At 47.2% G+C, this 18,408-nt stretch overlaps 1 protein-coding gene and 1 pseudogene across 1 annotated transcript in view; one reads left to right on the forward strand and one right to left on the reverse strand.

Annotated features, from left to right (window-relative positions):
* The window catches only part of SHLD1 (shieldin complex subunit 1), a 76,011-nt gene extending 62,604 nt beyond the window's left edge, over window positions 1–13,407 (reverse strand). The window contains exons 1-2 of the mRNA XM_058679545.1: window positions 13,279–13,407; window positions 2,339–2,523 (exon numbers count right to left, since the gene is read on the reverse strand). Of these exons, the coding sequence (XP_058535528.1) occupies window positions 2,339–2,523; window positions 13,279–13,370 (277 nt within the window). The 5' untranslated portion in view covers window positions 13,371–13,407. The remainder of the gene's footprint in view (window positions 1–2,338; window positions 2,524–13,278) is intronic.
* Window positions 13,408–17,841: 4,434 nt separating this feature from the next.
* Window positions 17,842–17,903, forward strand: LOC118760208 (U2 spliceosomal RNA; annotated as a pseudogene).
* The last annotated feature ends 505 nt before the right edge of the window (window positions 17,904–18,408 follow it).

The raw sequence follows: 18,408 nt of genomic DNA on the forward strand, positions 1-18,408 counted from the left end.
TCTAACTCTTTCAAATAAATCTTTTTTAAAGATTTTTTTTTTTTTTTTTTTTTTTGGAAAATCAGAGTTACAGAGAGAAGCAAAGACACAGAGAAAGATCTTTCATCCACTGGTTCACTCCCCGAGTGGCCACAATGACTGAAGCTGAGCCAATCCAAAGCCAGGAGCCGAGTACAGGGTCCCAAGGCTTTGGGCCATCCTCTACTGCTTTCCTAGTTCACAAGCATGGAGCTGGATGGGAAGTGGAGCATCTGGGACACGAACTTACACCCATGTGGATTCTGGTGAATGCAATGCGAGGACTTTAACCACTAGGCTACCGCACTGGGCCCAAATAAGTCTTTTAAACTAGAAAAAGCAGGAAGAGCAGGAAGCCAAAGAGGAGGATAAATAGAAGAAATCTGGGAAGGAGTGTCAGTGGGAGGTGGGCGAGCTGGTCCCTAAACCCAGGAGGCGAGGGTAGGCCTCCAAGACAGCTGAGCACATAGGACAGAAGGGTTCAGCTGCTGTGGAAGCGGCACAGCTGGGCGGTGAGAACCCATGGAGGGAGTGCAAACAGTGGGAGATGAGGAGAGAGAAGCAGCAGGTGCCCAGCCTAGAGAACGTGGGTCCTCTGGGAAGGATGATGGCATTTACTGTGAGGTAGATGAGAAGGCCCATCTGGTTGCTAGCCCACAGCGCCCTTCCGGTTGCCATTGAGAAGAGCTTATCAGGGGATAAGGCCAGATGTGGAAAAGCTACGGAGAAGGCAGCAATAATAATGCACTAAAGGGATGCTAGTGCTTTGGGTCAGGGTGGTAGAAGTGCAATTGGCCAAGGCTGCTTCAACCCTAGTTTATCCTACCGGTAGAGTGGGAACAATTTGCTGATGAACTGGATGTCAAGTTTAAGAGCAAAAAGCTGAGGCTGACTCCTAGATTTTTGCGAAGGGAACAGAAGGATACCAAAGCTCCTTTTCAGATGAGAAAGCCTCAGGGCACAGGTGCATCGTGGCAGGGGAGGACTGGGAAGGAGGTGGAGGAATTACGAATCTGCTTTAGGGTGTGCCAAATGTAAGAAGTCCAACAGAAGTCAAACAATGACGTCAAGGGCACAGATGGTCTAAATGTCAGCAGCCTACGGGTCCAAGCCGGAGACAAGACATTTGGAAGTGAGCAAGGCAGTAGGGGTATTTAAGGTCCCCCGACTGGGTAAGGTCACTCAGGGCGTGATGACAAGAGAAGCAATTTGAGAAATTGGCACTGAAGTCTCTAACCTTAAAGGTTAGAGAGATAAAAGGGAACTGGCAACAGAGAGAGAGCACAAATAGGAACATGAACTCCCAGAGCGGCTCCCTCCCAGAAGCCCAGAGGAGAAAGGATTCAGAAAGAGAAGGTCAGAAAGACAGTTCTCCGCGAGCAACCTGGAACGAGCTCCTGGCTCCCGGCTCGGCCCGGTCCTCGCGGGCTGCTGTGGGCTTTTTGAGAAACTGCACCAGCACTTGGAGGATCTCGTATCTCTTGCTGTCTCTCCCTCTCTTTATGTTTCATAGAAACAAAAATAAATATGAAAAATGTATACACACAGAATTTAGATTTCTTATTGGGAACAACGAATTCAACCACAATACTGACAGAGCACCCTGCAAACACTGTGAGGAGTACTTCACCTTGTCCCCAGAGTAAAACCTACTTTCTACAACGCCATTGTGTAGACGACTCAGCTTAGCAGGGTTAAGCAGCAGGCCCCAAATCACCAGGCCGAAAGGCAGCAGGCCAGACTTTTGATCCAGGTTTGTGGACCTCAGGATTGGGCAACGAAGGAACAAGAGGTGGGCCTTACAAATGGATGTGGTCACTGCCTAACGCGGGAAATGATCAGTACATTCCGATAACAGATTATGCCCATTCAATCAAGAAAACCTGCAGAGATGTTGTGACTGAAACCGGAAGTACACTTCCTGAGAAAATACTGAAGTATTCCAGCTAGCTGCCACCCGTAACAGGGCCTAGGCTGCTACTTTCTGAAGTTTTGAAAGAACAATATATAATAAACAATTCTGTGATCTCTTTGTTCAAGCCAGTGTCTCCCTGCCTTTGAACACACTTGGATTGCGATCAGAAAGGGAGTTGGACATTAAAAAAAAAAAAAAAGGCGCCAGGAAACAGCTGTATATGACTGTTAGAACAGGGAGAGAGGCAGCCGGCCCAAGTCTTCAGTCACCCCGACACCCTAACAACCCCACTCAGGTGAAGTGCTTCCCTGCCTAAGACAACCTGTCACGCCTCGGAGTCGGCGACGGCACACCAACAAAGCCAGGTTTTCTGTGTACTTCCTGTTATTCCGCTCTGATCATTACCTGAATCCACATCAGAAGAGCAAGGAAGAGACTGGAATTCCACAGGAGGACCCAAAGCTTCGCTGCTGGGCTCCTGGCTGGGTCTCTGCAGCACGAAATGGCCGATGTCATAGGTGGAAGGCAGCTCCAACACACAGCTCTCCGGGGACAGGCTCCCTGCGGCGGCTTCCTGGGCTGCCATGGTCCTGCCACAGGCAGAAAAATACACAGATCAAAATGAAAAATTCAACACAGAAGGTCCTACGTGGCAGGAGGTTTCACAGGGGCCACAGCTGGAACAATCCTAAAAATCTTAAAGCTTAAATAGCAGTAAGACCCGAATGATTTCCTTTCCCATGAATGGTTTTACGTTCTTTAACTTTGACCCAAAATTCGTTTACCATGTCTTCTCATCACGTAAAAGAAAAACCCTGAGCACAGGGCCCGGCGGCGTGGCCTAGCGGCTAAAAGTCCTCGCCTTGAACGCCCCGGGATCCCATATGGGCGCCGGTTCTCATCCCGGCAGCTCCACTTCCCATCCAGCTCCCTGCTTGTGGCCTGGGAAAGCAGACGAGGACGGCCCAGAGCTTTGGGACCCTGCACCCATGTGGGAGACCCGGAAGAGGTTCCAGGTTCCCAGCTTCTGATCGGCGTGCACTGGCCCATTGCGGCTCACTTGGGGAGTGAAACATTGGATGGAAGATCTTCCTCTCTGTCTCTCCTCCTCTTGGTATATCCAGCTTTCCAATAATAATAAATCTTAAAAAAAAAAAAAACCCTGAGCACAAAGAAAGCATTAGTCATTTGATGTGAAAAGGAGAAAGGCTCAATTCTACAGTATGCCCCCCACAACGTACACAAAATATTATACCACACTGCTATTCAAGGGCTGTAAGAATATTTGATGATGGCAAGGGGAAATGTTTATGACATATTAAATGTAAAACACTTCACAATTATAGATAGGATTTTATAAAATAAAATATTGTGTGGGGGAAGCTATGTGGCTAAGTGGTCCAGATGCCATTTTGGGTGTCATACTGGAGTGCCCGGATGCTAGTGCTGGTCCCCACTTCTGATTCCAGCTTCCTAATAAAGCTTTCCCTGGGAGGTAGTAGTTGACAGCTCAAGTATTTGGGTCCCTGCCACCCACATAAGAGATCGAGACCTGGGCCAGGCATGGTAGCCTAGCGGCTAAAGTCCTCGCCTTACAATTGCCGGGATCCCTCATGGGCGTCAGATCAAGTCCTGGCAGCTCCACTTCCCATCCAGCTCCCTGCCTGTGGCCTGGGAAAGCAGTCAAGGACGGCCCAAAGCCTTGGGACCCTGCACCTGCGTGGGAGACCTAGACGAGGCTCCTGATTCCTGGTTTTAGATTGGTTCAGCTCTGGCCCTTGCGACCAGTTGCAGGGTGAACCAGCAGACAGGAGATATTCCTCTCTATCTCCTCTCTGTAAATCTGCCTGCCTTTCCAATAAAACAACAAAAAAATCTTCAAAAAATAATAAGATATTGGGCTCGGCAGCGTGGCCTAGTGGCTAAGGTCCTCGCCTTGATCCCATATGGCCGCTGGTTCTTATCCCGGCAGCTCCACTTCCTCTCTATCTCTCCTCCTCTCAGTCTATCTGACTTTGTAATAAAAATAAAATAAATCTTTAAAAAAAAAAATAATAATAAGATATCATGTGCAGGATGTACCTGTGTGTATGTGTGTGTCAAGTACAGGGACATAAGGTAGGAGAAAGAAAGTCCAGCTGAGTAGCTCCCAGGTGAATTTCAGAAGTTATCCGGGTAGTGAGAGAATGGGTGAATTGCATTCTTCCCCATGGCCTACTCAAACATACCTTTGCTTGATTATTCAACAGGCCAGGCCTGGCATAGGGCACTGGGTGAACATCACAGATTCTCCCGCTGGGAGTTCACACCTTGGGGTTTTCCGAACACAGAGACACATCCTATCAACAGAGTCAGTCAAGACAAAGAAGCTCTTTGGAGGTGCTGGGCAGGCCAGGCCAGGCCTGGAGGAAAAGCATGAACTTGAACAAGGCCGGTCTGGACAAGCAGGGCGGCAGGGAGAGTTGCTAAGAAGAGGTTATACACTGAGCAAGTGGGGAGGGACAGAGCCTGTGTCAGCTGGAACCATCCGCCTCCTGCGGCAGCGCTGGGAAGCGACTAAGGCCTAGCTGCCGTCAGCAACCTAGATCTGAAACTCTCTCCGAGATCCAGGCACCAAAAAGACAGCTGGCTGAGGCACTAGAACATCTGTTTAAAACCGGATGTTCCTGCTCTTCCTGGGCGCACCTCCACCTGTGTAGTGTTAGATCACCTACTAGAAGGCTTCCTGCAGTACCTCCAGCCCAGGCCACCATTCAATAAAATAAAGATGTGCCTGGTGAGAGACCCTCTGAGGCTCTCCTCACGGGATGCTGGCATCAGTAAGCCCGGGAGTCAGTACCAAGCGACAAGAATGCCACCGGCCCCTGTGGGCCATGCGGAGGGGTGCCATGCTCACATCTGTGGCTCTTCTCGCTGGATAGCAAGTGCATTTGCAGGGCTTTAGTCCATTTAATTTTTTTTTTTAAAGATTTTATTATTATTGGAAAGCCGATATACAGAGAGGAGGAGAGACAGAGAGGAAGATCTTCCGTCCGATGTTTCACTCCCCAAGTGAGCCGCAACGGGCCGGTGCACGCCGATCCGAAGCTGGGAACCAGGAACCTCTTCCGGGTCTCCCACATGGGTGCAGGGTTCCAAGGCCCTGAGCCGTCCTCGTCTGCTTTCCCAGGCCACAAGCAGGGAGCTGGATGGGAAGTGGAGCTGCCGGGATGAGAACCGGCGCCCATATGGGATCCCGGGGCGTTCAAGGCGAGGACTTTAGCCGCTAGGCCACCGTGCCGGGCCCCAGTCCGTTTAATTTTGACAACAGGCTAGCTGATGAGCTGCAAGAACGCAATCACCTGCAGTGACCCGGATGACAGAGGAAAAGCATGTGACGTAGGACAGGGCCTGTGGATCAACAGCAGGGAAGAGGTTCAGTGTGTGTTTGGCAGCACAAGCAGGGGTGCACGTTAGACTTAGCGTGAAACTGCTGGAGAGGCTGCGTGCAATACCCTGCTCCCAGCCCTGGGTGCAGTTTCCCGTTACTGCACACCCTAAGAGATAACACTGCTGGTGCAAGTGGCTGGGTCCCACACCCATGAGAGAGTTGTGAACTGAGTTCCTGCTTCAGTTTCCCTGGTCACTGCAAACTTGTATAAAGTGAACCAGCAGATGAAAGTTTCTTCACTCTCGTACGCTCTTGCTCTCAAAGTTTTTCTTAAAAAGAATATATTTAGGGGGCCCAGGGCAGTAGCCTAGTGGCTAAATCCTTATCTTGCATGCGTCGGGATCCCATATGGGTTCCAGTTCATATGCCAGCTGTTCCACTTCATCCGGCTCCCTGCCTGTGGCCTGGGAAAGTAGTGGAGGACGGCCCAAAACCTTGGGACCCTGCACCCGCGTGGGAGACCTGGAAGAAGCTCCGGGCTCCTGGCTTGAGATCAGCTCAGCTCCAGCCATTGCGTTCACTGGGGGAGTGAACCATGGATGGGAACTCTTTCTCTATGTCTTTCCTTCTCTCTATAAATATGACTTTCCAATAAAAAGCAAATCCTTTTTAAAAAGAAAAGGGATATATTTAGGAAGCAAAGTGAGAAAAGGACCTAACAACTAGATGGAGAAAGAGGAGTTGAGAAGTGGGCATGGTGGCTCAGTGCGTTAGACCAGCACTTGGCTGCCAGCATCCCAAGCGGGTGCCAGCTGGAGTCCTAGCTGCTCTGCTTAGGATCCAGCTCCCTGCTAATGCAGCCCGGGAAGCAGAGAGTTCCCGGGTTCCTGGGCAGCAGGTGGCTTGAGTTCCTGCCACCACATAGGAGAGAGACCTAAATGAAATTTAGAGCTTCTGCCTTCTGCCTAGCCCAGTCTCGGCTGTCTCAGGCATTCGTGGAGTCAAGCAGCAGAAGAGAAATCTCTCTCTCTCTCTCTCTCTCTCTGCTTTTCCAATAGGTGAAAATGAATAAACACTGTTTAATATAGCTTCTTTTTTTTTTTTTAAAAAAAGGCAACTGAAGGAAAGCTGAGATCAATGAGCAAAGAGTTTTGGTGACAAGTGACTATCAACCGAGTTACAGAAGTTAAGAGACAGAACAGTTTGGGAAAAGACAGTATTCCAAATTAAGGAGCACTATGTAGCTGTGAACAAAACAGAACATGAGCGACCTCAAAGGCACGTGTCTGAAGGCGGCAATTCCAGAATAACATGAGCAGTAAATAATAAGACAAATTCCCATTTACAAAGGAAGATCCCAGGTGCCGGGAGCTGCCTCTGCAATAACCCTAGCAGGCAGGAAATACTATCTTCTCTCTCATTTACAGTCGGTCACCCTTGGACACATCCAGCAAGCAGCCCAGCCTGGATGCACCAGGCCTGAGGGCCACACAGCCCACTATTCCTACAGTACTCTCCATACTGTCGACTAAGCCAGCATTTGATCAGGCAAAGACAGAGGTCATATCAAAACAGATCCACAGAAAAGTCTGGCAAGCTCCTTCTTGCTTGAGGACACCTGGCCACGTGCTGCTTGGGCACTCATGCAGGCAGCATCAGTCCAAGTAACAGCTGACTGCTCCTGAAGGGAGTGGAGTGACCAAGGTCCCAGAGAGGCGAGAACACCCTGTCTCTTGGCATGTCCGTTACTAACCAGCCAGGCCATGGTTTCAGCAAACATCTCTGTGGCAGGCTGCCCCTTCTCGACTCACGTTACCTAATCCTGTGCTCAGGAGGCTTCTGGAAGGGAACAAACAAGTCAATGAATGACATCAGTCCACCCTGCCTGCTAAGAAGTGAACCATTGGCTGAGGTGTCATTGGTGATAGAGTGAATAGAACATTCTTCTTTACCAGTATGTTCTGCTAAACATTGGTTGAACAGGAATGTTAATACTTGTCATTTTTCATAGAATCCTGTGTCGTAAGAGCACTTCAGAGGGCCCGGCGCAGTGGCCTAGTGGCTAATGTCTTCACCTTGCATTCACTGGGATCCCATATAGGCGCCGGTTCTAATCCCTGCAGCTCCACCTTCCATCCAGCTCCCTGCTTGTGGCCCTGGGAAGGCAGTCGAGGACGGCCCTAGGCCTTGGGATCTTGCACACGTGTGGGAGACCTGGAAGAAGTTCCTGGCTCCTGGCTTCGGATCAGGGCAGCACTGGCCGTTGCGTTCACTGGGGAGTGAATTATCGGATGGAAGATCTTCCTGTCTCTGTCTCTCTTCCTCTCTGTATATCTGACTTTCCAATAAAAATAAATAAATATTTTTTAAAAAGAAAGAAAAAAAGAAAGTTGATGGAAAATTGAATTAAAAAGGAAGTTTATTTGGGGGTGGCCATTTGGCCTACCAGGTAAGCCACCGCCTGGGGACACCCACATCCCACATCGGACTGCTTGGGTTCAAGTCCAGGTTCGGCTGCTGACGCCAGCTTCCTGGAATGCAGCAGTAACGGTTCAAGTACTTGAATCCTGTTACCCACAGGGAACCCAGGCTGAGTTCCGGTTCCGGGCTCTGCTGGCCCGGCCTGGCCACTGTGGGTACTTAGAAAGTAAGTAAACCAAAGGATGGGCACCCTCTAAACATCCTTCTCTCTCTCTCTCTCTTTTTTTTTTATAAAGATTTATTTATTTTATTACAAAGTCAGATATACAGCGAGGAGGAGAGACAGAGAGGAAGGTCTTCCGTCTGATGATTCACTCCCCAAGTGAGCCGCAACAGGCCGGTGCTGCACCAATCTGAAGCCAGGAACCTGGAACCTCTTCCAGGTCTCCCACACGGGTGCAGGATCCCAAAGCATTGGGCCATCCTCGACTGCCTTCCCCGGCCACAAGCAGGGAGCTGGATGGGAAGTGGAGCTGCCGGGATTAGAACCGGCGCCCATATGGGATCTCAGGGCTTTCAAGGCAAGGACTTTAGCTGCTAGGCCACGCCGCCGGGCCCAACATCCTTCTCTTGTTCTTGTTCTCTTTCTGCCTCTCAAACAAACAAACAAAAAAACATTTTAAATTTTAAACACATTCATTTTGCTGCAAAAATGTTTTTTTTAATTCATGCACTTCTTTGCAATACACATTTTCCGAAAACTTTTTGCAGACCCCACCTATCCAAGGATTTTAAAATATTTTGCATCAAAACAAATTTATAAGTCCCTTGTCCATGAACTTTTTGAAGAATCCTGGTATTAAATGCCAAATATATCCCAAACTAGGCCCTAGATCAAAAAGATACTAAAAAGAGATTTTTGTTGTTGTTGTTGTTGCAGACAGAAAAGTTTATTTGCGAAGAGACCAGGTGAGCAGGGAAGGGAGAGGAAGGGGAAGCACCTCCGGAGAGAAAGCTGGGAGGTGGGGTGCCTCTCCAAAGGGGAGGGAGAGAGAGACCTAAAAAGAGATTTTAAGAAATGCCCAGTGAGGGCCCGGTGGCATGGCCTAGCCGCTAAAGTCCTCACCTTGAACGCCCCGGGATCCCATATGGGCGCCAGTTCTAATCCAGGCGGCTCCACTTCCCATCCAGCTCCCTGCTTGTGGCCTGGGAAAGCAGACGAGGACGGCCCAATGCATTGGGACACTGCACCCGCGTGGGAGACCTGGAAGAGGTTCCAGGTTCCCGGCTTTGGATCGGCGCGCATCGGTCCGTTGCGGCTCACTTGGGGAATGAAACATCGGACGGAAGATCTTCCTCTCTGTCTCTCCTCCTCTGTGTATATCTTACTTTGTAATAAAAATAAATCTTAAAAAAAAAAAAAGAAATGCCCAGTGAAAGGCAGAATCCTTTTTATTACCAAACACACACCCGTGCATACCAAGGCCATTGGTGGGGACCCAGCTCGTGTGCACAGGAGCAAGCTGGCAAAAGAGCCCGATGAGAGCCCTGCTTGGAGCGGAACGCAGTGCCTTCTTCAATGTGCTTTCACTATACAGTCTGAACACCCTTTCGCAATGCTGGGATTCGGCACCCCACTCCACGGAACATCCAGAACGCAGCCGTACTCCCTACTCTGCAGAACCCCACAGGCAAAGTCTCAGCAGGGGCCACACAGCAGAAGTACTTGAACTTCATTTACTTTGTTCAGTGAAGGCACCACCATCCCAGTATTTCACATCATCTCCAAATGTAAACAAAGAATTACACAATGAACACGGAGTGGTCACCTCTCCCCTCAATTAACATTTACTATCATTTGCTTCATTGATCACCTAGCCAATGGTCTATCATCCATTAATCTTTTTAAAATACATATTTTGACTTAAGTCTTTTTTTTTTTTTCCATTTAGATCCTAATATAATCAAGGCTTCTGAGCTGGAATGTGGTATGATTCGTTTGCATTTTCACATGCTCACTTTGGTAGCTGAGTCTGTATTAGAGAACATGCATAGCTCTGTAGTAAGAGAAACCAAGGAATTTTTAAAAGATTTACTTATTTTCGTTGGAGCAGCAGCTTTACAGAAAGAGGAGAGACAGACAGAAAGATCTATCTGCTGGTTCACTCCCCAAGTGGCCGCAATTGCTGGAGCTGAGCCGACCCAAAGTCAGGAGCCAGGAGCTTCTTCCAGGTCTCCCACATGGGTGCAGGGTCCCAGGGCTTTGGGCCATCCTTGACTGCCACAGGCAAGGAGCTGGATGGGAAGTGGGGCTGCCAGAACTCGAATCTGAGATGCCACCACAGGCAGAGGATCATGCCGAGGTCCCCAGGCTGTCACCTTTTGGCTCTGTCCCCTTGCACAAATCATTTATCTTCAGCTTCATCTATAAAAACTACTATTTTATCTCTATACAGATATATGTGCATATCTATATATAGATTTACATGTATGCACAAATATATATACAGAGAGAGAGAATGATAAAGTAAATGGAGCAAACAAGTTTTTTTGGAGTTGCTGTACTTTGTAAATTTCTGAAGGCATACAATTACAGCCAAATAAAAAGTTGTCAAGAATGAGAAAAAAATGAAAAGAAACCCCATAATGTGTTATCCCCGGTTGGTCTGCCCCCTCCAAACTTCTCAGAAGAGCCGAAGACTTGACTCAGTTCCTCAACTTCACCAGTTCACCCACTGCACTGGACAACTGCAGGAACTCATTCTAAGCAACACACCTTCCAGAAGCCCTCTGCTGACTGCCCTCTCACCTGCTCACCCTCTCCTAGCCCCCAGCTTCCTCTGGAATGTTCCTCGAGGCCTGGCCCAAAGGCCTCTCCTCTCTTTTCCTCCTCTGAGACAGTGTGGTCACCCACGAGCTTCGCTCCAGCAAGCTGGCTGAGCTGGCCTCTCCTGCCTTCACCATCTGGGCCTCAGGCACACCCGGGACATTCCTCACGCTCTCCAGTGAGCCCCGCATCAGGGCTGTACCGTCCTCTCTTACATAACTCTACTAAAAAATGCAGAGGAGGAAATACTGCCCAGTATGCTGTGTACTTTCAGTACTACACTGACATCAAAACCGGAGTGAAAAAAAAAATCACAAGAGAACTACAGACCAACAGGAGGAGCACAAAACAAACTTCAACAGAGCATCAGAAAACCAAATCCAACAACAAGAAAAAGTATACACCATGACTAAGCAGAACTAAATTCCAAGAATTCAAATTTAATCTAATACCTGAAAATCAATTAATGTAAAACTTCACCTTAGTGGAACAAAGGACGCACAAGCCAACACCCACAAACAGATGTTGACAAAGTCTAACACCTTCCACGATTAAAACAACACAGAAACTCCTCAAGCTGATGCGGGGCCATCTGAAAAGCCCACAGCTAAGCTCATACATCACAGGACCAGGCTGAAATCTCTCCCCTGTGATCACAAACAAGGCGGCTGCTGCTCTGTCATTTCCGCTTTGCTCTGAAAGCTTTAAACAAGACGATTCTTTGAGACAATAAAATGCACTCAGATTGGAAAGAGCAACCCCACCTCAACAAAGCCGTTTCACAAACAGCAAATGGTAAGGGCTTTGATAAAAAAAAGAACCAGCAGAACTAATAAGTTAAAGTTGCAGGATACAGAGGCTTTAATTTTTAGAAAATTAAGAAATGATCTGAAAATAACATTTAAAGCACAATTCCAGGTGACGACATTGTGACGGAAGTCGGGTGAGCTGCACAGCATTCCACATCACTTCAAGTTGCAGCTTTTCCGCTCCCATTCCAGCTTCCTGCTGACACACCTAGGAAGGCAGAGAAAGACCAAGTGCATGGGCCCTGCCACTCACAGGGGAGACCCAGGAGGAGCTCCTGGCTTCTGGCTTCAGCCTGATCCAGATCTGGATGTTAAAGTCACCTGGGAAGCAAACTGACAAGATGGAGGATCTTAATCTTTCCCCCTCTCTGCTTGTTCTTCTCTTCAAATACATAAATCTTACAATACAACACAGTGCTTAAGACTATGTTAAGTGAAAGTTGTGACATGCACATTAAAAACTATTTTTAAAAAGATGGATGAAATTAAAGATCTAAATGAATGAAAAGCCATTCCAGGGTCACAAGTCAGACTTAATAACTGTTCCAAAACTTCATTGAAAGCACATGTGCCTTGCCATTGGTCACGTCCTACTCCCAGCCTCACCCCAAACCCTGAGGCACGCGCATCACGTATCAGAGTGCCTGGTTTGAATCCTGGCTCTTACACTTGTTAACTCAACTTTCTGCTGACACATTGAGAAGCAGTGGATGACGGCTCGAGCACTTGGGTCGTCCCCCCACCCACTCCCCCCTGTGTAATGCGGGAGAACCAGACTGAGGCTGCAGGCTCTGGCTTTGGTCTGGTCCAGTCTGACTGCTGCAAACCAGAAATGGAAGATCTCTCTCTCCTCTCTGTCTCTCTTTCCCGTTTGGTCTCTCCCCTTCTTTCTGTTGTTCAAATAAATAACATTTATTTTTAAAACCCAGTGAGAATGTAAGGGACCTAGAATAAGCAAAACAATCTACAAAAAGAAAAAACTCAGAGACTCAAGCTTTCTGATTTCAAAACGTATCATAAAGCCAGTTAGTTAGTGTGGAACTGGCAATGAGTACTGCCATACGGATCGATAAAACAGAACTGAGTCCAGAGTAAGATCGTACATTTATGGTCAATTGATGTTCCACAGGGAGCCAAGACAAATTGAAAGGCCAGTGTTTGCAACACAGTCCCAGTGCGTCTTCAGGTCCAAACACATAAAAGGAGGCAGGCAGGCATTGTGGAAAAACTCTGGCAGTGCTTCAGAGGGTTAGACACAGAGCTTCCCTTTGATGAGGCAATCCCACTGCGGGATGTTTGCCCAGGAGAAATAGATACATGGCCACAAGATAACTACACAAACACTCTTAGCTACATTCTACGTAACAGTGAGCCAAAGTAGCCCGAATTATCCATCGACTGCTGAACAGGTAAACAAAATACAGGATTCTCCAGGCAGCTTTCTGTAGGCAAAGGAGTGACCGCAACGGGCTCTGCACGACCCCCTGCGAGAGAGGAGCCCGAATCCCACGTCCACACCGACAGAAACTGCACGTTCAGGGCTGAGCAGGCAGGAAACGCAGCGTGAGCGCCAACGCGTGGGGGATTTACTCAGAGTGACAGCAGATATTCACCCCGTACACAAACCCAACGGACTCTGCATTTTAAATGAGGAAGCCATATGGTATGCAAAGAGAAATTTCTCAAAAAGATCTGTTTCCAAAAAAAACAAAACAAAAACGTAATCTTTCCAAGGGGGGAGGAGGCTGCCGCGCCAGGTGCAGGGGCGGCTGAGGGGCCGGCGGTAGCGTCCAGAGCCAGGGCAGCCGCCACCTCTTCCCAGTTCTAGAAGCGGCCGGCTCCCGGCCCTTCCGCAGCCGCTGCCCAGTCCACTGCCCAGTCTGGTGGAGAAAACACTGACGGCCACAGTAACACTCACCACGCTGCCACCAGCGAGAGCCCAGAGCCGGAAGTGGGACGCCATCTTTGTTTTGGGAAAGGAGAGATTTGAAAAAAAGTTCCCGAAGTCATCCTTGCTGTGCGCAGGGAAAAATAAGTGGCAGGCAGGCGCGGCCATCTTGGTTGAGGGCATTTGTCCAGTCCTGGCAAGTTTGCCTCTCTTGTTTATTTAGGCTGTTTCTACAGGAGGTTTATTGATATGGGTAATTGGTAGACAGTAGAAGAACGGAAAATTTTTAAAATATTTTAAAAAGTTAAATATTATGTGAATAAAAATTAACTCAGAAGATGAAAATTAATGCCTGTGAGTACCTATTCACAAACACCAGAAATGCTGGACCACTATAAAGGCAAAACTACAACACTTTGTCGTGATGATCTCATCAGTGTCCAAAAAGGCTGGGACCTGGCTTAAAGGACTGAAGAACATAGAGTTAAGTTAGAAGGGAATTCCTTACTACACTTTCTCAGGTTGAACGGAACTTCCAGTGTCTGGAAAATTGACTCCTTTCCAAAGTTAACTTTGATCCCTTGATAGTTAGCATGAATGACTCCATTCTGATTTCATCTGATATCTAAGTTGTTTCACTTTGTTTTGTTTTGCTATCTGAAAGGCAGAGTTATAGAGGGAAGACGAGAGATAGAAATCTTCCAAATAACCATTTAGGCCATTGAACTAATTTGATGGCAGGAACCAGGACATTCTTCCCGGTCTCCCACATGGGTTCAGGGGCCCAAAGACTTGGGCTGTCTTCTGCTTTCCTAGGCCACAAGCTGGGAATTGGATGGGAAGTGGAGCAGCCAGAACATGAATCTCCGGACAGAACCATCTCCTATTACCAATTCTCATTGCACAAGAAATACGAACTAATTGAAGCAGTCATCTAAAAAAAAAAAAAAAAAAAAAAAACCCAAAACACAGATATTGCATAGACATCAATATAGAATTTGTTGCATCCCAGAAGCATAAATTATTTTGCATTTTCCACTGTCTTGCCATTGATTATATAATCAACGTATAAATTGGGTTGTGTCCCAATTTTCCAAAGCACTTTTAGAGCACATGTTGATTTTCTGCCATCAGCTAAGCCATCTGCCTCAGCCAAATTTTTCAGTTGAGAGAAATCACTCCAGTTGAAAGACTGAAATAGCTCTTTCCAAGAAGGTGATGTCATTTGAGATTATCTAATCGTGTCATTCTGAACCTTGATCAAATTAATCTCCCAAATAAGGGCTTGACTTTAAGAAAGGGGAAAAGAGATGTCACTGAAGTTTAAGATGTGATACTGATTTTTAAAGTATGTGATATGCTTTTTTAATGTTTTATTCATTTATTTGAAAGGCAGAGTTAGAGATCTTGGGGTCATTGCTGTGATGTATTAGGTTAACCCTCTGCCTGTGGCACCTGCATTCCACATGGGCGCTGGTTCAGGTCTCGGTTGCTCCACTTCCTATCCAGCTTCCTGTTAATGTGCCTGGCAAAGCAATGAAAAATAGCCCAAGTGCTTGCACCACTGCACCCGCATGGGATATCTGAAAGAAGTTCCTCATTCCCAGCTTCAGCCATTGCAATTGTCAGAGGAGTAAACCAGCAGATGGAAGATCTTCTCTGTCTCCCCTTCTAACTCTAAAATCTGCCTTTCAAATAAAATTAAAAAAAATTTTTTTTTAAGAGAGAGAGAAACAAAGAGAAAGAAAGAAAAATCTTCCAGCTACTGGAGTGAATAATCACTCCCCACATGGCCAGAGCTAGACAGGTCCAAAACCAGGACCCAAGAATTTCCTCTGAATCTCCCACATGAGTGTGGGGGTCCAAGCACTTGGGCCGTCTTCTGCTGCTTTCGCAGGTGAGTTAGCAAGAATCTGGTGGGACAGTCAGAACTTGAACCGGCACCCATATGGGATGGCGGTGCTGCAGGCAGAGGCTGAACTTGCTACACCATGGCACCAGTTTCCAAATATGCAATATTCTAAAACCATAGTTAAGGAATGAATATACTGGACATCAAGGGGGAAATGTCAGATTGTAAGGTCCCCAACAAGACCGCAAGATCCATATTTGAGAATGAATATGATATGCTTGAAGTATTTCATTCAATAGCTCCTTCTATGTTTAGAAAAAACACGAAGTTGGCTTTTTAGAACTAAAATCAGTACTAGCACAAGGCCAGGCAAATGATAAACTGAAAATCATGCCTGATGGAGCAGGCGTTGTGGCATAGTAGGTTAAGCTGCCCTTGGAATACACATTGCATACTAATTGCAGGCTCTAGTCCAGATCCCTCTGTTTCTGATCAGGCTTCCTGGTAATGTATCCTGAGAAATGGCCCAAGTGGTTTAATAGCAGCAGGCCTTTCATGATGCCAGAGACACGTGTCCCAGACCCACCTTCAAGTCCACATTCAGTAGCGAAGTAGCCAGCATTCTGAATTGGAAGCCAGGAGGTTGAGCTGGAACCTGCTTCCTAAGCATTTGTGTAACTGTAGCCACTTGACCCTTAACCTTTCTGGAACATTTAGCCTTATCTGGGAAAAACAGACAATAAAAGACTCCTGGACTACTGAAAAAAAAAAAAAAAACAGCTGGAGGCATTTGTGGAATGAAGCAGCAGTTGAACTATCTCTATCTGATTGTCTCTCTTTGCCTTTAAAATACAAAATATATTTAACAATAAAAATAATTTTAATAAAAAATAATGATAATGTGGGGAGCCTCATGGTTAATGTAACAGACCCCAGAGAGACTTCTAATGACTATATGACATACAATATTCTGCTCCTAATTACTTGGTATCTTCCTGAAGGGCTCTGTAAAATGGGGAAGAAATACTGAAGAATACAGATAACCAGACTGTGAGCATGTACCTATATAGAGTCTAACTTTATCTTTCAATATCCTCAGAGGAGGCCAGGATTGTGGCATAACAGGTTAAGCTGCCACTAGCATCCCATATCACAGTACCAGTCCAGGCTGCTTCTGATTCAGTTTCCAGCTAATATGCCGGGGAAGGCAGCAGAAGACGGCTCACGTGCTTGGGCCCCTGACGCCTGTGTGGGAGACCTGGACAGAGTTCCTGGCTTTAGCTTGGCCTAGACTTGGCTATCACAGCCAACTGAAGAATTGAACCAGTAGATGGAAGACATCCCTCCCCCACCCACATTCTGCCTTCCAAAGGGAGAGATGAGTGGAGGCAGGCGGAGAGAAGTTTAATCTACTGGTTCAGTCCCCAAATGCCAGCCATGGTTGGGTCTGAGCCAGGTTGAAGCCAGAATCTTGGAGCTCAGTTCACATCTTCGGATGGGTAGCAGAGACAAAAGTCCCATAGCCATCACTTGGGATTATATCAAACTACAGAGCTTCTGTACAACAGAGAAAGCCATCAACAGGGCTAAAAAGCACTCTACAATTGGAAAAATACTTGTAACCCATTTATCTGATAAGGGATTCACATGTTCAAAACACAGAAGAGTTTAAACAACTCTCTGGGGAAAAACAATCCGGTTAAGAAATGGGCAAAGGAAGTCTGTATTGTGGTGCAGCAGGAAAAGGCACCACCAGTAACATCAGTGTCTCTTATGGCACCTGCCTGTGTGTCCTGGCTACTTCACTTCAGACCTAGCTCCCTGCTAACAGCCTGGGAAACGCAGTGGAAGGGCCCCGAGTGTTTGGATTTCTGCCACCCATGTGGTGGCCCAGAAGGGGCTCCTGGCTCCTGGTGTCACCTGCCCCAGGCCTGGTGCTGCAGCCACTTGGAGAGTGCATGAGCAGATGGAAGACCTCTCTCTCTCCCCCTGCCCCTGCTCCTTCTTCTTCTCCCTCTCCCCTCCACTCCTCTGCAAACTCCTATTTTCCAGTTTTAAAAAGTAAACCTTGAAACAAGCAAACAAACAAAAAAAAAGAACTAGGTGAAGAATCTGTATAGGTATTTCTCAAAAGAAGATGAATACATGTATAAGCAAACCTCACATTAAGCACAGGCTCAACTATAAACTTTTGCAAAGATGGAAAAGCTGAGTGTCAGAGAAAGAGGAAAGATCTTCTATCCACTGGTTCACTTTCCAGGTGGCCACAACAGTCACAGTTGAGCCAGGCCAAATGCAGGAGTCATTTCTTTCTTTCTTGCTTGCTTGCTTGCTTGCTTGCTTGATCTAGGCCTCTGTGCGGCCATCCTCTACTGCCTTCTCAGTGTGTTAACAGGGAACTGGGTTGGAAGCAGAGCAACAGGACTCAAAGCAGCTCTCCCAGATGGGATGCAGAGATCAAAGGCAGAGTCTCTCATACCGTAACACCCGCCCCATCAAAACTGGCAACCACCAAATGACTCACACCCTCCTTTCCCCCACATGCTACAGAGTATGGGAAGCCCGTGACTTGCACTGGCCGGTACGGGCAGCCTGAGCGATGTCCTCATCCTGCGGCTCTCCCCTGTAGTTGAAGTAACATCTCTTACAACACTTACAAAGGGTTTGTGTAATAAAGAATGTGAGTTCCAAAAGTTCTCTTGAGTTACGCATACCTCTTTGTTTTTTATTACGGGCAGGGAATCGCTTCTCGGCCTTTTGGCTAAGATCAAGTGTAGTATCATTACAGGCAGGTGGACTTCTAAATGCTGACCGACAGGGGTTTTGAGAGCATTCTGCAAAGGCCGGTAAGTGCAAGGAAAAGGGTGAGAATTTGACTACAAAGAAATGTGCCCCAACCAGATACAGGAGCCATGTGCAAATCAGACAGGGAGGTCCACATTATGTAAATAAGTGGTTCGAGAGGAGATTCTGTGGAAAGATGTCACAGGACTGTCAAAAAAAAAAAACTTGGACACTGCTATTTTTCACTCTATAAATCATCACATTATTTATTTCTTACCTTAAGTACATGTTATTGATGTGGGCAAGGTAGGGATCCACGTCCCAGAGCATGCCCCACCCTCAGGCCATCACCTGTGTGCTGATTCATCGTGACTGGAGCCTTGGCAAACCCACCCCGTCCAGCAGAGCCTTCCTGTGCACACGGCACCAGGCACCATGCTCCCTTCTTCTTCTTCTTTTTTTGTTAACTTTTTTTTTAAAAAAAAGTTTATTTAATTTGAAAGTCACAGTCACACATTGGGGAG

The sequence above is a fragment of the Ochotona princeps genome, chromosome 22 (assembly GCF_030435755.1).
Source record: "Ochotona princeps isolate mOchPri1 chromosome 22, mOchPri1.hap1, whole genome shotgun sequence".
Classification (NCBI taxonomy): Eukaryota; Metazoa; Chordata; class Mammalia; order Lagomorpha; family Ochotonidae; genus Ochotona; species Ochotona princeps.